This window comes from Miniopterus natalensis, chromosome 1 (genome assembly GCF_054644295.1).
Source record: "Miniopterus natalensis isolate mMinNat1 chromosome 1, mMinNat1.hap1, whole genome shotgun sequence".
Classification (NCBI taxonomy): domain Eukaryota; kingdom Metazoa; phylum Chordata; class Mammalia; order Chiroptera; family Miniopteridae; genus Miniopterus; species Miniopterus natalensis.
This window is the reverse complement of record NC_142081.1, coordinates 42317941-42336082: the sequence shown is the minus strand read 5'-3', so window position 1 is coordinate 42336082 and position 18142 is coordinate 42317941. Positions and strand designations below refer to the sequence as shown.

Here is an 18142-nt window from a genome sequence, read left to right as displayed (position 1 = left end):
CCACCAAAGTGCTCAAGAATGGGCCTTGGGCCCCTCAGCAACCCCACTCTCTGCCCATTCCCTCCATAAACATCCTTAGCAGTGCTTCTCTCTGAGGCCACATAGGGGATAGGGCAATCAACTATCCCAGTTTGCCCTAGACATTCCTGGTTTTAGCAAAGTCCCATGTCCCACGAACCCCCTTGTTCCTGGGCAAGCTGGGCCACTGTTGGCCATATCTCCTACTGTTCTCCGGCTGTGATTCCTTTTTGAAGATGCAGAAACTGAGGCCCAGGAAAGGCAAGACCCTGGCCCAGGTTCGTGAAGTGAGAAGGTGGGGGGCTGGCTCAAGTCTATCTAACCTTCTGCTCTCCTCCCCAGGTCAGGCCTGCTGCCTGCCTCATTCAGGTGATTCTAATGGCCCCTAACTGTGCTCCTTCCTCCAAACTACCCCACCTCATCTCTCTCTCCCTCAGCTCTCAGTGATATTTCTAAAGCAGTGCATCAGAATCATCAGGAGGGCTTGTTAAAACAGATCTTTAGGTCTCACCCCCAGAGTTTCTGATTTGGGAGGTCTAGGGCCAGGCCTGAGAATCTGCATTTCTAACAAGGTCCCAGGTAGTACTGATGTTGCTGGCCGGGGACCATGCTTTGAGAATCACTGATATGAACCACAGCTCTGATAAAGTCTCCTGAAACCTCTGGACCTCCCATGGTTCACATTAAAGGCCCAGGACTTACTTCAAGATCCACTATGATCCAGCCCCCAACACCCTCACAGCTCCTCTCCACACCAGGCCCCCACCCTGCCAGGCTACTCCACGTCCTCAGGAGATGCTCTGCTCTCTCCTACTTCTGTTTTTGCTCAAGCCTGGATTCCACAGCCCCCTCCACATACACAAATGCCCTTATTTTTTAAGCCCGTCTCAAACACCACCTCTTCTGGATGTCCCCCCAACCCCTGAGGTTCCCATTGATCAGGGCAAAGGACTCTTCCCTCAGCTCACAGCTTAGCCCCTATTTCATCCTGCCCTGTCCTTGTCACTGGGCTGTAGATTCTACTGGTCTGCAGACTCCTTGAGGACCAGGATTGTCTCTTTCATCTTTGTCTACATATTCGTTAAATGAATATGACCCCAGAAGATAGAACCAGGACAACAGATGAATCTTTGGAGAGGCAGATTTGAACTCAACCTGAGAAATAACTTGTAACAATGTGAACAGTTGATGACAGCTCTTGAGGGTCCTGCCAGGAGATCATAAGCTCCCTGTCATCTCCGGGCATCTTTAGTGGGGTTGGATGAACATCTACAAAGTCACTGAAGTTCCTGGTTAGGCAGACTCTGACCACCCCAACCGCCTCCCCAGGACCAGCTCTCCCCAGGAGACCCTGACCCCCACCAAACCCACATTCCAGATCCACAAGGCCCTATGGGCTGGCTGAACCTTACCAGAGGCAAGTGATGGCAGGCAGGCACGAGCGTTTGTCAGCGGCCTTCACTGAGCAGGTGAGGCCCCTTGCTCCGGGCCAGTCTGCCTCCTCCCTGGTTACCGCCTTCTCAGAAGGACCCGGCCCTCTGTGATGCATCCACACCCCCTTCCACACCTGTGCTTCCAGCCTCACGGGCTGGAGGAAGCAGCTTCTCTGTGGGTCAGCTGAATATCTACAGGCTTGCCCCCAGCCTGAGCTCCTTGGGAACAGTGTCTAGCACCACACCAGACACATGTCAATGCTCAGAAGGTGTGTGTTTCTCCCCATGCCCTGTTTAACCTCCTTCCTCATCCCTGGTGCCCTACCAGGTACACACCAGTGAGCAAATGCCCTCTGGCCTTTCCCCATCTGCTCCTGGAAAAGAACCTATAAAGCCCGTGACTGAGGCCTCCGGCCCTGCCATCCCTGAGGGAAATTTTACTGTTTAAATCAGGCAAGCTTGAAAGAGTCACTTGATTGCATTATGGCTACACATACTATTGCAGGACTTTTAAAAATATGTTTTTATTGATTTTAGAGAGAAAGGAAGGGAGGGGGAGAGAAACACTGATGTAAGAAACATTGATCAGCTGCCTCCCGCAAGCCCCCCAGTGGGGACAGAGCCCACAACCCAGGCATGTTTCCCAATCAAACTGGTGACCTTCTGGTGCATGAGATGATGCTCCACCGAGCCATACCGGCCAGGGCTGCAGTACTTTTTGTTTATTTGTTGGTTGGTTTGCTGGTTAGGAGGGGGAAGAGGAGGAATTTCCAGAGTCTGAACTGGCCTTCCAGGGTCAGCACTGATTGTAAGAGTTTGGTAAAGTCTGTACTTTGTACCATTCAAGACAACCCGCCCTGGCTTCCTCCCCCATCAGGAAGTGTCCATCCATCAGTTTCAAAGCTGACAGCTTGGTTACTGAAACTGCCTGAGAAAGCCACGACCTGGGAGACCCAGCTGGGGAACACCCCGGTCTCAGCTCGCCTTCTGCCAACCTCTAGGTCTCATGAACGTTCTCATTTCTGCTCCTTCCTGGGGCTGCCTGAGGTCATGACCTTCTGAAAGAATGCAGGGTCAGCCAGCTCGTCTGAAATTTCCTCTGTGTGTGTGAAAGGAGATATGTCCAACTGTGAACACGGAGTCCACGTCCTTATGACTCAGCAAATGCCCATCCCCTGGAATGTCAACTAGACCAGCCTCAGAGGTCTGACAGCATTAGAACAGATAATGTAATGCCCGGGCCCAGAGGCACTTTCCCCATGAGTCCCTTTGGACAATACCCAGGCACCCAGATCCATCCACACAGAGATAGATGCACACACCCAGACACAGTCAGATGCGTACACACAGAAACAAAGACAGACAACTCAGACACACCCAGTGATACACATAAATGAAAGCTACACACACATCTAAATATACCCACAAAAAGACATGCATACACGTAGATACCTAGGAACACCCAGAAACACAAATACACACGTTCCTCCAAAGGACTCAGCCAGAGTCAGATCTGTCCTCTATGTCTCACCTTGAACACCTCTTCCAGCCCCAACAGGTGGATGCTGGCTCTCTAGCAGGGCCCTCTGGGTCTCTGACCTGGAATCAGGATCAAAATGGCTAGAGGAGGGGAAAACGGTAGAACTACTAATTCATCACACTACTAATTCGACACGCCTCAAAAAGTTTCACACTTTCATTTATTTGGTAACTTTCCAAAGCCCAGCCACGGGAAGGCATAAGGACAAGCAACCAGAAAGTAGCTCATACCCTCTTACCCCTTCTCTTATCAGAAGCTTACCCATCCTTTAAAGCCAGACATGTCTGATGCACAGTAGGCCTTCAAGACCATTGCATATTGAACTAACATCCATGAGGGATGGGCATGCTGGGAGAGGGTGACCACCCAGTGCCTGGTTCTGAGGGCTCTGTTTTGGCTCTTGCCAGTCTGAGGTCCTGCAGCTATCCTTGCCATTTTGGATCAATCAAGGAAAGATAACTCATTCATTGATTCATTTCATAAGTAGTTACTGAGCACCCACAGACACTAAGAAAACAGCACATAGAGACCCCTAGTCCTGCTCTCATAGAGCTTTTGGCCCATCAGAGGAGACAAACATAAAAAACTCAAGTAATTCTTAAAATAAGTATTAGTTATGAGCTAATTGGGTCTCCCCACCATCCCCCCAAATCATATGTTGAAGTTCTAACTCCACATGCCTCAGAATGTGACTGCATTTGGAGACAGGAGCCATTAAAGAGATGATTAAGTTAATGAGGCCATTAGGGTGGGCCCTAATCCAGTATTACTGGTGTCCTTATAAGAAGAGGAAATTTGGATACATAAAGAGACACCAGGGACACGTGTGCCTAGAGGAAAAACCATGTGAAGAGGCAGTAAGAGGGTAGCCACCTGCACGCCAAGGAGAGAGGCCTTAGAGGAAGCCAACCCTACTGGCACCTTGATCTTGGACTTTCGGCCTCCAGAGCTGTGAGAAAATAAATTTCTGTTGTTTAAGCCACGCAGCCTGTGTGGTATTTTGTTATGGCAGCCCCAGCAAACTAATAGAACATCAAAAACAATAAAACAGGGAAATGAGGTGTGGTGCAAATAGTCTGAGTCCTGCATCTACTTCTTTAAAGAGCTGTTACACCCTTTGAGGTGAGCTACACAAGCCCTGAATGGAAAGACAAAGTAGCAATAAGCAATCCTCTCAGTGCCTTGACTCCAGCAGGGCTCTGTTTCCGCCTCTCCTTCGCCAGCAGGCCCCCTCCAGCACCAGTGTGGGAAGAAAGCCCCTCCCCAGTGCCTTCTCCTGTGTTTACTAGGCCGTTGCCAGTGTGTGCACGGAATCAGGCATCACACAGGTGTGCTGAAGAGGGAGAGGCGAGTGAGTAAAAGGTACACCTGGCCCAGGAGCCAGGGCCACCAAGCCATGGTTGTTCTCCTTTTACATTTCTCAGAGTTGCTCATGGCCTTGGAGTGCAATTAAATTATGGAAATAAAAAATTCCTTAAGTTGTCCGAGTTCTAGAAGTTGACAAATCTCCTTTACAAAATTGGTCTCAAAGAGGCACTCATGACAAGTAACACTGATATTATTATCACCATTTCACAGATGAATGACAACAGCTGAAAAGTGGCAGGACTTAGCCCAGGCCTTTGGGCTCTGAGTGGTGAAATACAATAAGGACTGTTGAGGACTAGAAAAAGGAATGAAGGAAGACAAAGGATCCCCTTCTCTCAATTCAAAATGAGAGGAAGAAACCCAAGTGCAGTCCCATCCAGGAGTAGGGGTGTGGCCCGAATGGCTTTTCAAACCCCATCTAGCCTCTGGGTTTAAACTCAAAGAGACATGAGGCACCTCGAGTGTGAGCTGGCAAACGGCCTAGTTGGGCTCTGATGTGCCCATTCATCTCAGAGCCCTTAGGCAGACTCCAAGGGGAAGTGATGATTGGAGAGGTGAAGCTGTGAGGGGCAGGGGGTATTTTCCACTCTTTCTCTTTAAAATGGAAATAATAACCCAGCCCAAGGATTCTCACAGGGTGGCAGGATGACCTCTGATCAAGATGCCCATAAAAGAACACAGATAAAATCTCGGCCATTAAGCCTTGAGGGGAAAGCACACTCAGGGATAGTCACCACACAGACTCCATGTCTGTCCACTCTTGCATCTGCTGACAACTAGGGTTGATTTCTTTCACCTCACTTCCTCCCTTTATGATGTTAACATGATGCTTGATACATGCAACAGAGCAGGCAACCAGCACATAAGAAAGCACAGTAATAAAATGAACTCCTGAGAGCCCACTGTGAATTTAGTGCTGGCTAGAACACTGCCAGCAGTCAGCACCCACCCTTGTTCTCCTCATCTCAGCCACCCAGAGATAAGCTTCACCTTGAATTCTGAGTGTAGTCATTGCCTTGCTTTTCAGATATAGTTTTATCATATTGCATGTATCCCTAAACAACATATGGTATAGTTTTTGAGCTTTACAAAAATAGTATTATATTGTATGTGGTGGTTCTCCGGGATGTTTTTTTCACTCAGCAATGTTTCTCCAAGAAAAGTAGAGAAGAAATGTGGACTTGGGGATAGGGAAAATAGGGCTGGAATCTAGATTCCAAGCATTCTAGCTGTGTGATTAAATAGACTCCATACCTCCGCTGAGTCTCAGCTTCCTCATTTACATAAAGGGGGCTCTTGTTTCCCTTACAAGGTTATGAAGGGGTCTAAATGAAATGTTGTATAGGAAATGTTCCTATTGCAGAACAAGTTTTTAAAAAATTATTGGGAGCTTTTTTTTTTTTTCATTTTTTTCCTACTCAGGTGGGGGAATCACTGATCTGCACGGGAAAAAATACAAAATTATTTCTCCCTAGATAATATAATCGACTATTTTCCGATTAAGAACTGGGAATTCAAATTTTATTCAATAATTAAATCATTACTAAAATATGTACTTCAGCTGTATATTGTGATTTGCTAATGGGCGGAAGAGGCATGAAATAGAGAACTAGAGGGAGAGAAGAAAAAACAGGAAGAGAGCAACTATTAATGGGAGGACACCAACTGTGTTTCTGCTTTTTGAAATGTCAATTAACCATTGTTTACAGATCCTCAACTACTCCAATCCCTAAGCCCATTAAGGTTTGCTTAGAATGGGGATCCTCTCATCAGACCACCAAGGAAGGCATTCTTCTTTGAGGGCCAGTAGTGGTGAACGGAACAATGTCTGGGAACCAGATGGAGAGAAAGTTCTATAACCTATGCAGATAAAATTCCTTGTGATATACCAGCCCTCAATTCAAGCTCTTTTCACACGTACCTACTTTGTAGAGCACAGGGCTTAATTTTTTTTTTTTTTTTAGAGATTTTGTGGTTCACATCTTATGGTATGGCTTTTATGCCCTTCCAAAATAAGGCTTTCAGCAAATAAATATGTGAGTGGAAAAGGCAAATGCAATCTATGATCTGGAGTCAGGAAAGCCAGTGAAATTGACATTAAAATGCAGTTCACTGAAATATTTATATGTGCATTTGTGAAATATTAATGCAGCATCTGGGAAACACACAGGCAAACACCCCGGGGCAGGACACCCTCAGACCTCTTTAGAGACTTGCCTTTTAACCAAGCACAGTTTTCATCACTGGAAATGTCCCATGTGCCTCCGAGCACACTGTGGCCTTGTTCAGCCTGGAAGCGTCAGCTGGTCAATATACCCCCTTCAGAGCCAACCGAACACACCTCCTTCCCCTAGGCCAGCTGCTCCACCCATCTTCACACCTGGAGGGTACCAGCCATCTGCCAGCAGAGAGGCCACGAGGACTGAGCCCCTGCATGGGAGTGGCATGGGCAGCTGGCTCTGGCTGCTGGGCTTCAAAGGCATCCTTAGGGATGTGCATCCCTCAAAGGCCCCCCTCTGCCCACTGCTTGGCTCTGTGCTTCCCAAGGGATTCTGGGAAACTGAACAAATGCCATGGAACTGAGCTGAGCTGAGGGCTTTAAATAGCCTGGATGAGAGGAAGGTAAAGAAGAGCAGTCTGTGGGCAGGATGGAGTCCTGGATGCCCAGGACTTACAGAATGTGGACCCGTTTAGGGCAAGGCCCATGTCTGTCCTGTTTGCTGTCCTAATCCCACTGCCAGGCACATGTTGGCTCACAGACGGACTCTTGGCCCATGGAGGTTGGCTGCTGAGATGCCCCACCCGGTGGCAGTGTCCTTTACTGTGAGAAGATGGAGAGCAGCAAGTGTGACCATTTCTCCCATTACCAGGAATGAAGGATGAAGCAGGGAACAGTAAGGGATAGATGAGAGCTTGTTTAAAATGAGACAAAGGGAATGGTCCATCCATTTCCTGAAAGGTCGACCACAATTTATCAAGCTGAAGAAACGAGCGCTGTACTAGGAGTCAGGAAGTCTGGGCTTTCATCAGATATTTTCACAAATTTGCAGTGTGATGTAGAACTAGTCGCTTCCTCTCTCTAGGCTCCAGTTTCCTCTTCGGTAAAATGTTAGGTCAAATTCTAAAAGGCTAACCCTATGGTAATGGTTGGAAACTCAGACTGGGTTTGTCAAAGTCATTCACTGTTCTCCTTCCTAGCAGGAAGCCAGTCCCCTATCCACTACCACACTTTACTTCCTAGGAACACCCAATAGCTCCCATTCCAGAACATTCCTTGCTGATTCATGTGACGAGACACAGCCAAGAGCCCCTCACTGGCCCAGGGCCCTGAACGCAGTTCTCAGCCTTAGCTGTCCCGCAGAGGCTGCAGCGAGGCCCAGAGCTGGCTCTGCCTGAGAGCTGCAGTGAGCTCCACAGCTTTCTGCAACGAGCCTGCAGGCCCATTCCATTTCTGCCTGCAGGCTCTTCCAAAACTGGACAGCCTTTCTGCTCCTGTGGGGCTCTTTGCTCTGTGTCCATCTACTTAGATGAAGGCAGCTTGGTCCACTCTCTCACACAACGTGCTTAAAACTTGCTGCGGACAAAGGGAAAGGCTGCCTCCCTTTTCCTCCAGGCCCTTTTCTTTCTGCCCTTTTTACTTTTTACACTCTCTCCTTCCCACTCACCTTCCAAAATTTTCCATTTCTTTCCACCTCTTCTCAGGTCCTTTCTCAGTTTCAGGGCCTCACCCTGACCCTTTTGATTTCTGGCTTCCAAGGGTCTTCTCTTGGGTTTCTAGGCAGCAACACTATTCTTTTAGCCTGGGAAGCATGGCCCAGGTATCTGTGTCCATTAAGGTTCCCTTACCATAGTCACTCTAGGGTCCAGGGAGTCCACCTCGCTTTCCTCTCTCTTCTCCCCATGGGTTCTTCTTTGTCCTTTGCCATCCATATCTTTAAAAAGTCCCCTGCCCCATCTCGGCCATAGTTGACAGGTGTATTCGTTTTCTAGGGCTGCTTTAACAAATACCACAGACCGGTGACTTATCAGAAATGTGTTTCCTCGCAGTCCTCATCAGAGGTCTCAGATGGAGGTGCGGGCACAGGTGGTTTCTTCTGAGGCCTCTCTCCCTGTAGACGGCTATCTTTTCCCTGTGTCTTTACATGGTCTCTCTTCTGTTTCCTAATCTCCTCCTCTTATAAAGACACCAGTCATACTGGAATTAGGGCCCACAAACCTCATTTTAATTTGATTACTTCTTCAAAGGCACTATGGCCAAATACAGTCATATTCTGTGGTACTGAGGATTGGGAGACACAACTGAGTCCACACCATCGGGGGGGGTGGTGATAGCAGTAGAGAAGCACAGGCATCACAATGTTGTATCTGGGCTGATTCAGGGAAGCATAGAGGAGGTAAACGCCTCGTAGTCCAGAGGGCGTGGTTCAGTATGACTTCTGAGGTCTCTCCACTTAGTACCCCAACCCTGGGTGCTTCCCCAGAGTCATAGGCACCTGAGCTAAAGAAAATCAGAGAGAGATAGCCCTAAAAGAAGCCAAGCATCAGATAAACCAGAAGTTTAATAAAAATGAAAACAAATGACAATGCAGTGGGCTGCTTTAGAAGGTCTGATATGTTGGTTGGCCTGACATGCTGACTCCATGTGGGTTCTAGGAAGCCACAGGATTGGTCCCTCACACCCAAAGATTCACTTCACTCACCTGGCTTGTCCCCATGGGGGAAGCCTCTGTCCTCCTGGTATAAATTTTGACCAGGCTGGTTCTAAACTCCCTCATCCTGTGAGGAAAACTGCCTGAGTCTAACCTTCACCCTTAATGACAATGTTCATTTACATTGTTCTCTTAAGTCCACACTCACACCCCAGGTTCTGAGGTTGGCAGACAGGTAAGAGCCCGTTTCACAGAGAATAAGAGCTTTGGGAAACCTTAGAAGGTCCTCCTCCCTGGGAAACAGCCCCAGCTCCCAGGGTCTCCTGGCTCCCCCGAGAACTCTCCTGAAAACTGAAGGCCCATCTCTCTTGCGAGATGTTCAGGAATGCAGAATGCCTGGGTGCTGGTGACAAACAGGACCAAGAGTCTTCACAGAAGGGAGCCCCGCTGGACCTGGGCCTCCCTGGTAGCCACTGAGAGCCGGGCCAGTTAAGAGGTACTGCTCCTCCTTCGGGGGTGGAGGGCTTTCCTCTTGGCGATGTCCTCCTCTGTGTCACTCTCACAATTCCTCTGGAAAAAAAAAAAAGAGGCCCAGGGAAAGAGGGTCATGAGATGTCAGGAATGGGGTTGTGTTGGGCAACCTGGCCTGGTACACCTGGGCCAGGGGCCTGCAAGCCAGACAAGTGGATATTGAGGGGAAGGCTGTTGTTCTGTCCAGAGACTGGGCATGGGTCAGGTAGGAGTGGGGAAGGACGTGAAATGGGGCCAGACCAACCGTCTTGGGGCCTCCATCCCAGGAGGAAGGAAAACAGGCAGAGCATCTAGGGGAAACCAGCCTCTAAGAGAAGCCAAATTATAACTAATGAAAATTACACCTGGTGGCTGCCACATGATCAAGCCCACTTGGATACATGGTCTGTGAGCTGATAGGGCTCCTGAACTCAGACTAGAGAAAAACAGGGAGAAAGGAGCTACCGGGACCTCCCCAACTCCTGACAGCCACCATCCACACCCCTTCTTCCTTGACTGGCTTAGGCTATACCTTGAGCGAGCCTTGCCATGCAGTTTTTCCAGGGAAATGGCGTTTGTGCTCCATTTTTATGAAAGAGAAAAGAGTCAAGTAGATCCCATGGCTAAACCAAAGCTGAGACTCTGGAGGTCATAATGCCTTTTGCATTCAGGCCACACTGATCTATCAAATTATCAAAATTATATTAAAAGTACTAATTCAGAAAGACTTAAGCAAGTTATAAAAAAAATCTGCTGTAAGATATTCAATTTTAATGCTTCCTAAACAAAAGGACCTTTTTTTTTTTTTTTTTTTTTTAATGGAAAGTCCCTTTGGGAAAACTTTGCAATAGATGTTTAGGGCCCAATACTTTTCTGCTTGTAGGGTGAGCCACTGAGTTCATGGCTCTGAGCATTCAAGTAAAAAGAGGACTATTTTTAAATGTTTGCATGAGGAAAAAAGTTAGGATAGAGCTTTACAGTCCTTTCATTACTCTGGTCCTCTTGCCCCACAGCCTGCATTATATCAGGGCACCTCAGCTGAAAGGCATGCCTGCTGCCTGCCATGTGCCTTCCCAGGGCCTTCTCCCCTTCCCCGGGCCTAAGCCACCTGGAAATCCAAGGTCAAGATCAACTTTAGCCAAATACATCCTGGACCAAGCCTGGCTATAACAGTAAAAATAACTCAAGCTATGCTGAACAGCAACTTTTCAGTGTGTGTCAGAGCCAAACAATAAAAAAGTAAGCTGGGGGAAAGTCTGCCAGTCATTAACAGGGGTTTTAAGAGGGAGAGAGTCCAATCCCTTTTATAGCAGATGAGGAAGGGACATGGCTTGGGCAAAGCCACACAGTTGTTTCAGTCCTCTGGGGCCATAAATACTCGAGTCCTGGGCAAGAGCATGAATCAACAAGAGCTCAGGCTGAAGGAAGAGGACCCCAGGAGGGGGGTGGGGTGAGGGGGTGGGGGAGGAACATGGGCTCTGCCGGGTCCTGGGATTCAGCCCGAGTGCTGTGTGTCCTAAGGCTGCTCAGGGCTGACTGCCCATCTGTCTCAGCCAGGTGCCTTCCAGCCCCCTCCTGAGCAGGAGTCACCTTCTATGCTGACCTGTGCCATCCCAGACACTCCTGGGGCCCTCACCACACTCATTGAGCAGTGGGGAGCATCTGTCCAGGGAACCTCAAACAGCTGAAATACTAACACTGCATTCAGAAGCACTGGCACTGCATTTTAACGTCTACAGAAGTATTTCAGACAACAATAACTGCTAATATGTATTGAGCGCTTAGAATGTCAGGTTCTAAGGACATGTCATTTAATCTTTATGACTACCCTATGAGGTAGGAACTATTGTTAACCCCATTTTACAAATTATAACATTTTTGCACAGAGAGGTTAAGTAATTTCCTCAAAGTCACACAGCTATTAAGTGGCAGATATGAATCCTGGTAGTCTGGCTCCAAGGCTACACTCATGATCAGTGTTATTATAGTATAAGCCCCTCAATTTAAGTGTACTCAATATGGTAACAAGCTAAACAAATATAAGATATCTAATTATTATTATTAATGTTAATCTAAAACTAAACAGAAATGGAACAATTGGAACATGAATATAAAGCTCCCATTCTACAGCAGATCTTTGGATTGTCAGGAATACATCTGGGATTGCTGGTGGCAGTCCCATTATCCAGAGTCCTCAGGTCCCCAGCAGGCTACATGTCCTCAGGGAAAGGCGGGGGCAGTGGGGTGGCAGCAGCAGTCCTTTGAAGGCCCATCGGGAGGATTGAGATCCTCAGTGGTCCCCCTAAACACGAGGCCTCCACCACTCACACGGTGCAGAGGGGGGCAGACCAGCAGAACTGGCCGGAAACAGTTAAGACCCGTCTGCTCCCCTTCAACCCCGAGCTCCAGGCCACCCCCGAATTCCACCCCAGAAGAGGGCACTGCATTTACTCACCAGGCTGTCATCCAGCCTCAGGTGCACTTTTTTCATCAGGGAGCGAGTGAGGTGGTTACACAAGGAGACGATGCTGAAGGAGAGCTGAGGCAGGGAGAGAAGAGGAACTGCCAGGTGAGAATATGCACAGAGACTCTGGAGGGAACCAGGACCCCCCCTGGGCCCTCCGACCCGCAGCCCCCCACCCCTCAGCCCCTACACACCTTCCACCGCCTGCGGACATACTGCTTCTTGAAGTTCTCCAGGTTGACCACGGACTCTCTGCGCACTAGGGCTTGCTGGTTGTCCACCGGCTGGGAGACAAAGCAGAGCATGCAGCTGACACTGAGCTTTGGGCAGCAGCTGACACTGAGCTTCGGACAGCAGCTACCCCCTCTCCGCAGAACCCCAGACCACAGGCCCTCCTTAGCCTGACCCTGGTACCTTCTTGGGGCATGCAGAGGGACACCACACTGAGGGCAACGTTTACAGATGTCTCAGCTGTTCCGGAGATGCCCTTGGTGCCCCTGAGCTATTATTACCACAGCCAGAGGCACCTGCTGGCCGGGGTAGAGGCTGAGCCCCCGAAGGGGAAGAGAGGGTGGCAGGGCTTCTGATTACAGATCACTTTGGGGAAGGGTCATGTACAATAGTCAAGGATGCTCACTGTGCGCTGGGCCTGATGGGCTTTAGCAAAACGGATGCCTTGTTGGCATCCAGGATATTAGCACTCCATTCAAAAATAAATGGAAGGAAATAGGGGCTTTGATGAAGGTCAGGAGGAAACAGAATGTGTAGCTGCCTTTCACAGCCTGACAGTCAAGGCTCGGCTTAAATCCTGACTTCTCCAAGAAGCCTGTATCACTTCTCTGAGCCTCAGTTTTCTCATCTGTAATATGGGGACAATACATTGTGTCTCAGGGTTGTTTAGGATTAAATGAATGTGGGTATTTAAAGTGTTTAACCTAGAGATGCCCAATAAATAGTGATAAATTATTGATAGCCTTCCTGCCTTCTCCATTCCCTCTTTTAAAAATTTCTTTTATTTAAAAAATAGCTTTACTTTTACCAAAAAACCAAACATATTTAATGTATACAATTTTATGAGTCCATTCCCTTTTGAATTCCTCCCCTTTTGTAAATAAAACAAGGCTTAACGAGATCAAGAGATGGGTTTCGGGGCTTCTATGAAGCTCCTGAAATTGTTTGCAAATTTGAGTGTGTAAACATCTACATGAATGTTCACAGCAACATCATTCATAATAGTAGAAAATTGGAAACAATTGAAATGTGCATTAACTGATGATGGATAGACAAAATATGGTCTATCCACACAACGGAATATTATTCATGAAAAGGAATAAAGTACTGATCCATGCTACCCATGAATGAACCTTGAAGACATTAAATGAAAGAAGGCAGACACAAAAGGCCACATATTGCAGGGTTCTATTTACATAATATGTCCAGAACAGGCAAATCCATAGGGACAGTAGATTAGTTTCCAGGGGTTGGAGAGAGGGGAGGATGTGGAATGACTACTAAAGGGTGTTAAGTTTCTTTTGGGGGTGATGAAATGTCCTGGAATTATATAGTGATGATTGCTGCACAACCTTGCGAATATACTAAAAACACTAAATTGTATACTTTTAAGTGGTAAATTTATGAAATGTGAACTATATCTCAATAAAAAAAAGATAGTGTTTATGGACAGATATACATTTCTTCTGAGGAGAGTCGATAGCTGTCATGGATTCCCAAAGGACGCTGGGACCTCAAGAAAATGAACTGCCCAGGATGATCCATGCAGTCCAGCTCCACTTTCCTCTCTGCTCCGACAGCCTCCTCATAGCAGCGCTTCATTTGGCACCTCAGTGAAAGTGGAGTGAGGCAGCTCACTGGTTCCTGAGCGCTGGTTTTAACTCTTAACCACATTTATTTTTTACCGTGGCGTTAGGCACCAGGGGAAGCCAGTGCACACTGCTGGCCCACACTGCCCTGGACTTACAATCTCCTGGCAGGAGGCCCTTTCCAAGTCCATACAACTCCCATCGTCCTGCAAGGCCTCTGTGTGTTTCAAAGCCCAATTCATATGTGACCTCCTTTAAGACAACATCCAAGAAACAATGTCTCTCTCCCCAACATGACCAAAACACATGTGAGCCTCCTTATTACATACATCACCCATCTTAGTCCCACTAGTGGAACACAACTTGAGGGCACAGAGTTTCTGTCATGTTTTTGTCAATGTCCCCAGTCCTACCCTCTCCCCACAGAGCATATAACAATGGGTGCTTCATAGTGTATGGTGAAATGGTTTCCCTGAGCTGCTAAAGAGACAAACTGGAATAAAACCTAGGACCTAAGACCTGCTCGCTCCTGCCAATGAGAGGCCAGGCACCTGGGCCAGCAGCCATGACATCATGACAAGGTGTCATAACACTATGGCTCCCCACAGCTCTGCCTGGGAGTCAGCAGAGTTCTGTGGGGGTCAGAGGAGACTGAGCACAACCTTGACACCTGAAAGAAGACAGAAAGCCAGGGGCGAGTCACCTTCCCAACTGGGACACAGTGATTTGGACCAAAGAGGGCAGCAAGAAAGAAGGGGGGGGGGGGGGAGGAAGGCAGAGAGGGAAGAGAAGAGAAAGGGGCACTGAGGGGAGCACCGGGCCAAGCTCTCCCAGCTCTTTCCTTAATTGCCTCTCACCTCCTCTACCACATCTGCAAGCCCAGCCCTGTGTCGAGGTCTCACCTGGAAGGGAGACACACAAGAGGGCAGAGCCTGCCCATTCCTGGTATCGAAGCCTTCTAGCAGCTTCCTGGCAGTCTTAATGGAACTCAAATGCTCACCAAGACCCCCAAGGCCTGAACCATCTAGGTCCTTCTCCAACCTGATCTTCCTTCCTATTGCTATGGCTCCTGTCACACTGGTCTGCTTGCTGGTCCAGGAGCCCAAGGTCTCAGGATTTTGCCCTTGTTCCTTCATATATTCATTTTGTCCCTTTGCTCAGGTCCTTGCTTAAATGTCACCTCCTCAGAAAGGCCTTCCTTGACCATCCTATATAAAATAGCAGCCCAGCTGTTCTAGACAACTCACTGTGTCTGTGCCCTACTTCTTCCCAGCATGTGTCACTGACATTTTATTCTGCATTTATTTGTTTTATTGTTATTTCCCCTCCCCTGAACCTCCCAGCAACTAGTGTCTCCTTTCCAAGGTGATTTCCTGCCTCCCCAACCCACAGAACACTTCTACCTCTAGTTTCACTGTCTATAATTCACCTTTGTGCCTAACCCTCATAGGGGACACTTGCACTCCACTTGGAGAGTTTGATGAGGCAGGATCAGTAGACTCTGGGAGTCTTTTTATCCACTTACTGATTGGCACCATTGCCAGGAGAGAGATGCCTAAACCCCATGGCTGGAAGGTCAACAAGCAGGCTAGGGAAGTCCTGTTAATGAGAATCCCATCCACCAACTGGTCCAGCAGTGCCAGCGACTAAGCAGAGAGGCCCAACTAAAGTATCAGGTGGGACCATTCCCAGAGGCCATTCATGGGAGGTGATGCAATTAATTCTAGGGCCCTGTCTATATGCTACACAAAACAGCAGGAACTACGAGGAGGAGGCCACTAGGGCTATAAATCTATCAGCCTGGCCTTTCCTAATCAATGGGCTTCTTTGGTTGCTAAGCGGTCTCACCAAATGCTGACACTCTCATCTAAGCCTTGAAAGTCAGACACATGTAATTTCTGCAGTGAAATCTGTTCCCAGAAGGAATATGGCTCTGACACTTTTTATTAAATTGAGAGTATGAGGGGGGATGGAGCTATGTTCTGCCTTCTCCTGACCCCCACACCCATCTCTCTGAAAACAGACAGTGCCCACCTTCCTCTGGCCTATAGTCCTTTGGGATACCAGAGAGTCTGGGCAATTCTGATTGGGCTCCTAGGAGCATGTTTGGTATCTCAGAAAAATGTCAGGGAGGCAAGAAGACAGAATGCTGTGGCTGAAGTCAGGTTTTGTTTTGCAGATGCAAATGCCTTTGAAAAAGCCTAGCAGGGTGTGCTAGGTCAGTACCCACATCCTTAGAGCTGGGAGATGAAGCAGCAGCCACCCTCCCAGGCATAACAAAGAAACCCCAGCTTTTCAGAAGGGGCACTACAGAAGATTTTCTCTAAATACCAGGCCTCCTCTAGAAACTGCAAACAGATTGCAACTTTTCAAACCTCCATCTGTGCCATTTCTCCAGTCCCATCCTCCACTGAAAGCCAGGGACACCTAGTGCCCACATCATTCTCTGCCCAGGTCTGTCACTCTAGCCCCCTCCTCCCCAGTCTTCCTATAGGTAGCCCCTCCACCTCTCCCCTTTGCTGGCTGAAGCCTGGACCCTGCTAGTTTCACCTCACCTCCTAAAAGGAGCCTGTGAAGCTTACAGGTGCCTGAGTCTCTGCCTCCTTATAAATGTGCAGGGAGAACTGCAGAAAGGATACGTCCCTGCAGGTTGTCCCTACATCAAACAAGTCAACAGAAAGAGGCAGGAATCCCTTTCCCTTGCCTGACCTGGTCTCACTTTTCTGAGTTAGGTCTCAGCATTGATACGCTTTCACTTTTAATCCACTCTCCAGGGCTTTCAGTCTTCTGAGCAATTTTCGTCCCCAGGAAAAGCTTCCACAGCTCTCCCTCCGGTACTGTTACAGAAGACAGGAGACTTGAGAGACGTAACAACCAAATGCCATGTGTGGACTCTGTTTGGATCTTGATTTGAACAGACCATCTCTAACAGAACATCCTTGAGAAAAGTGGGGACGTGAGTACGGAACGTGTATCCAGATGATATTAAGGAATTATTCCTGATTTTGTCAGGTGTGATAACGACACAGTGGTAATATTAGAAGGAAAAGCACTTATCAGAGATTCAAGCTGAAGAACTGATGAGTTAAATAAGTGGATTTGCTTTAAAATACTCCAGAAAAAGTAGTGATGGAGATGAATGAGAGAGGACTGGCCATAACCCTCTCACCGTTGAAGCTGGGTAATAGGTACATGGAAATTCACTATACCATTCTTGATACTTTTGTGCAGGTTTCGAAAATTTCCCATAACAGAAAGTTAAAAACAGGAACTCTCTCTTTTTAATCTCTGTGATCTCTTTAATCTCCCTTTCCCAGTCCAGGTTCCTGGCCCCAATCTGGGTTTATCTCCATCCCTCCAAATTCTACTTGGCTGCTCCTCCTCAAGGCTATAGTTTGGAGCAGGGGAGGCGAGGGTGTTGAGAGTGTTTCTGCCCTTGGCCTCCCCTCTTAACTTCTCTCAATCAGAATTCATCTCTCTCCTGTTTTCTGGAATATTCGGTCCCTCTACTTTATCACTCACCATGGCCTTTCCCATCTCTCAGTTGGTTAGGTCCCCATTTGTCCCAGTAACTGCGTCTTTTATTCAGGAGTTGTCTTTTCCTCATCTGTCACCCCCCTCCAGAGCCAGAGCACAAGCAGTGTTTGTTCAACTGAACTGGCCCCCTCTGCTCCTCAACTATGTCCTCTGCTGGGCCTCTCCTCTAGGGCAGAGTCTTCTCCACAGGCCAAGAGTTTCACAGACAAAGGAGAAAAGGCCATTCAGTTCCACAGACATCTGCAGAGGCCGACGGCGGAGATGGTGTCTGGGCACAAAGCCACCTCCCACAGGGGAGGACTGCACCATGCGATGGCGCGGGGCGGGGAGCCACCACGTTCATAATCACCTGTAGGGAGGGCGGGCGGTCGGGGAGGGGAGGGGAGGGGAGGGGGTGCACGGAGGAGACTCTGGCTCCTCCTGTAATTACTATTCTGCCCATCCCTTCACTGCCGGCCGCCCACATTGAGGAATCACTGGTAACCACCCTTCCCAGTGAGAGCAGAGTAAGCACGTGCCATGTGCGTCTGCTTTAGAGCAGGGACAGGCTGCCGCCTTCCCAGGAGGTGATCCAGCCTCCCCAGGAACCAGCATTCAGGAAGATGTCACACACTCACCCTCCCCGCCCCAGCAGTCCAGGACGGCATTTGCACAGAGCACAGAAGTGGGCCTTTCATTAACAGCCTGGTGAATGAAAATCTCACGGCAGATGGGCCCGCCCACAGAGCAGTGCCCCAGGCCTCCCTCCCTCTAAGTACCAGTGCCAGGGATACTCAGATACTAGGGCCATCAGCCCTCCCTGC

At 48.5% G+C, this 18142-nt stretch overlaps 1 protein-coding gene across 2 annotated transcripts in view; it reads right to left on the bottom strand.

Moving 5' to 3' along the window:
- Window positions 1-8527: 8527 nt before the first annotated feature.
- Window positions 8528-18142, bottom strand: part of DAPK2 (death associated protein kinase 2) — a 108664-nt gene continuing 99049 nt past the window's right edge. The window contains exons 7-9 of one of the 2 annotated variants that reach the window (XM_087814476.1): window positions 12177-12266; window positions 11974-12057; window positions 8528-9578 (exon numbers count right to left, since the gene is read on the bottom strand). In XM_087814476.1, the coding sequence (XP_087670602.1) occupies window positions 9498-9578; window positions 11974-12057; window positions 12177-12266 (255 nt within the window). In that variant the 3' untranslated portion in view covers window positions 8528-9497. Of the gene's footprint in view, window positions 9579-11973; window positions 12058-12176; window positions 12270-18142 lie in introns of both variants that reach the window. The other variant, XM_087814469.1, reaches the window with a different exon arrangement.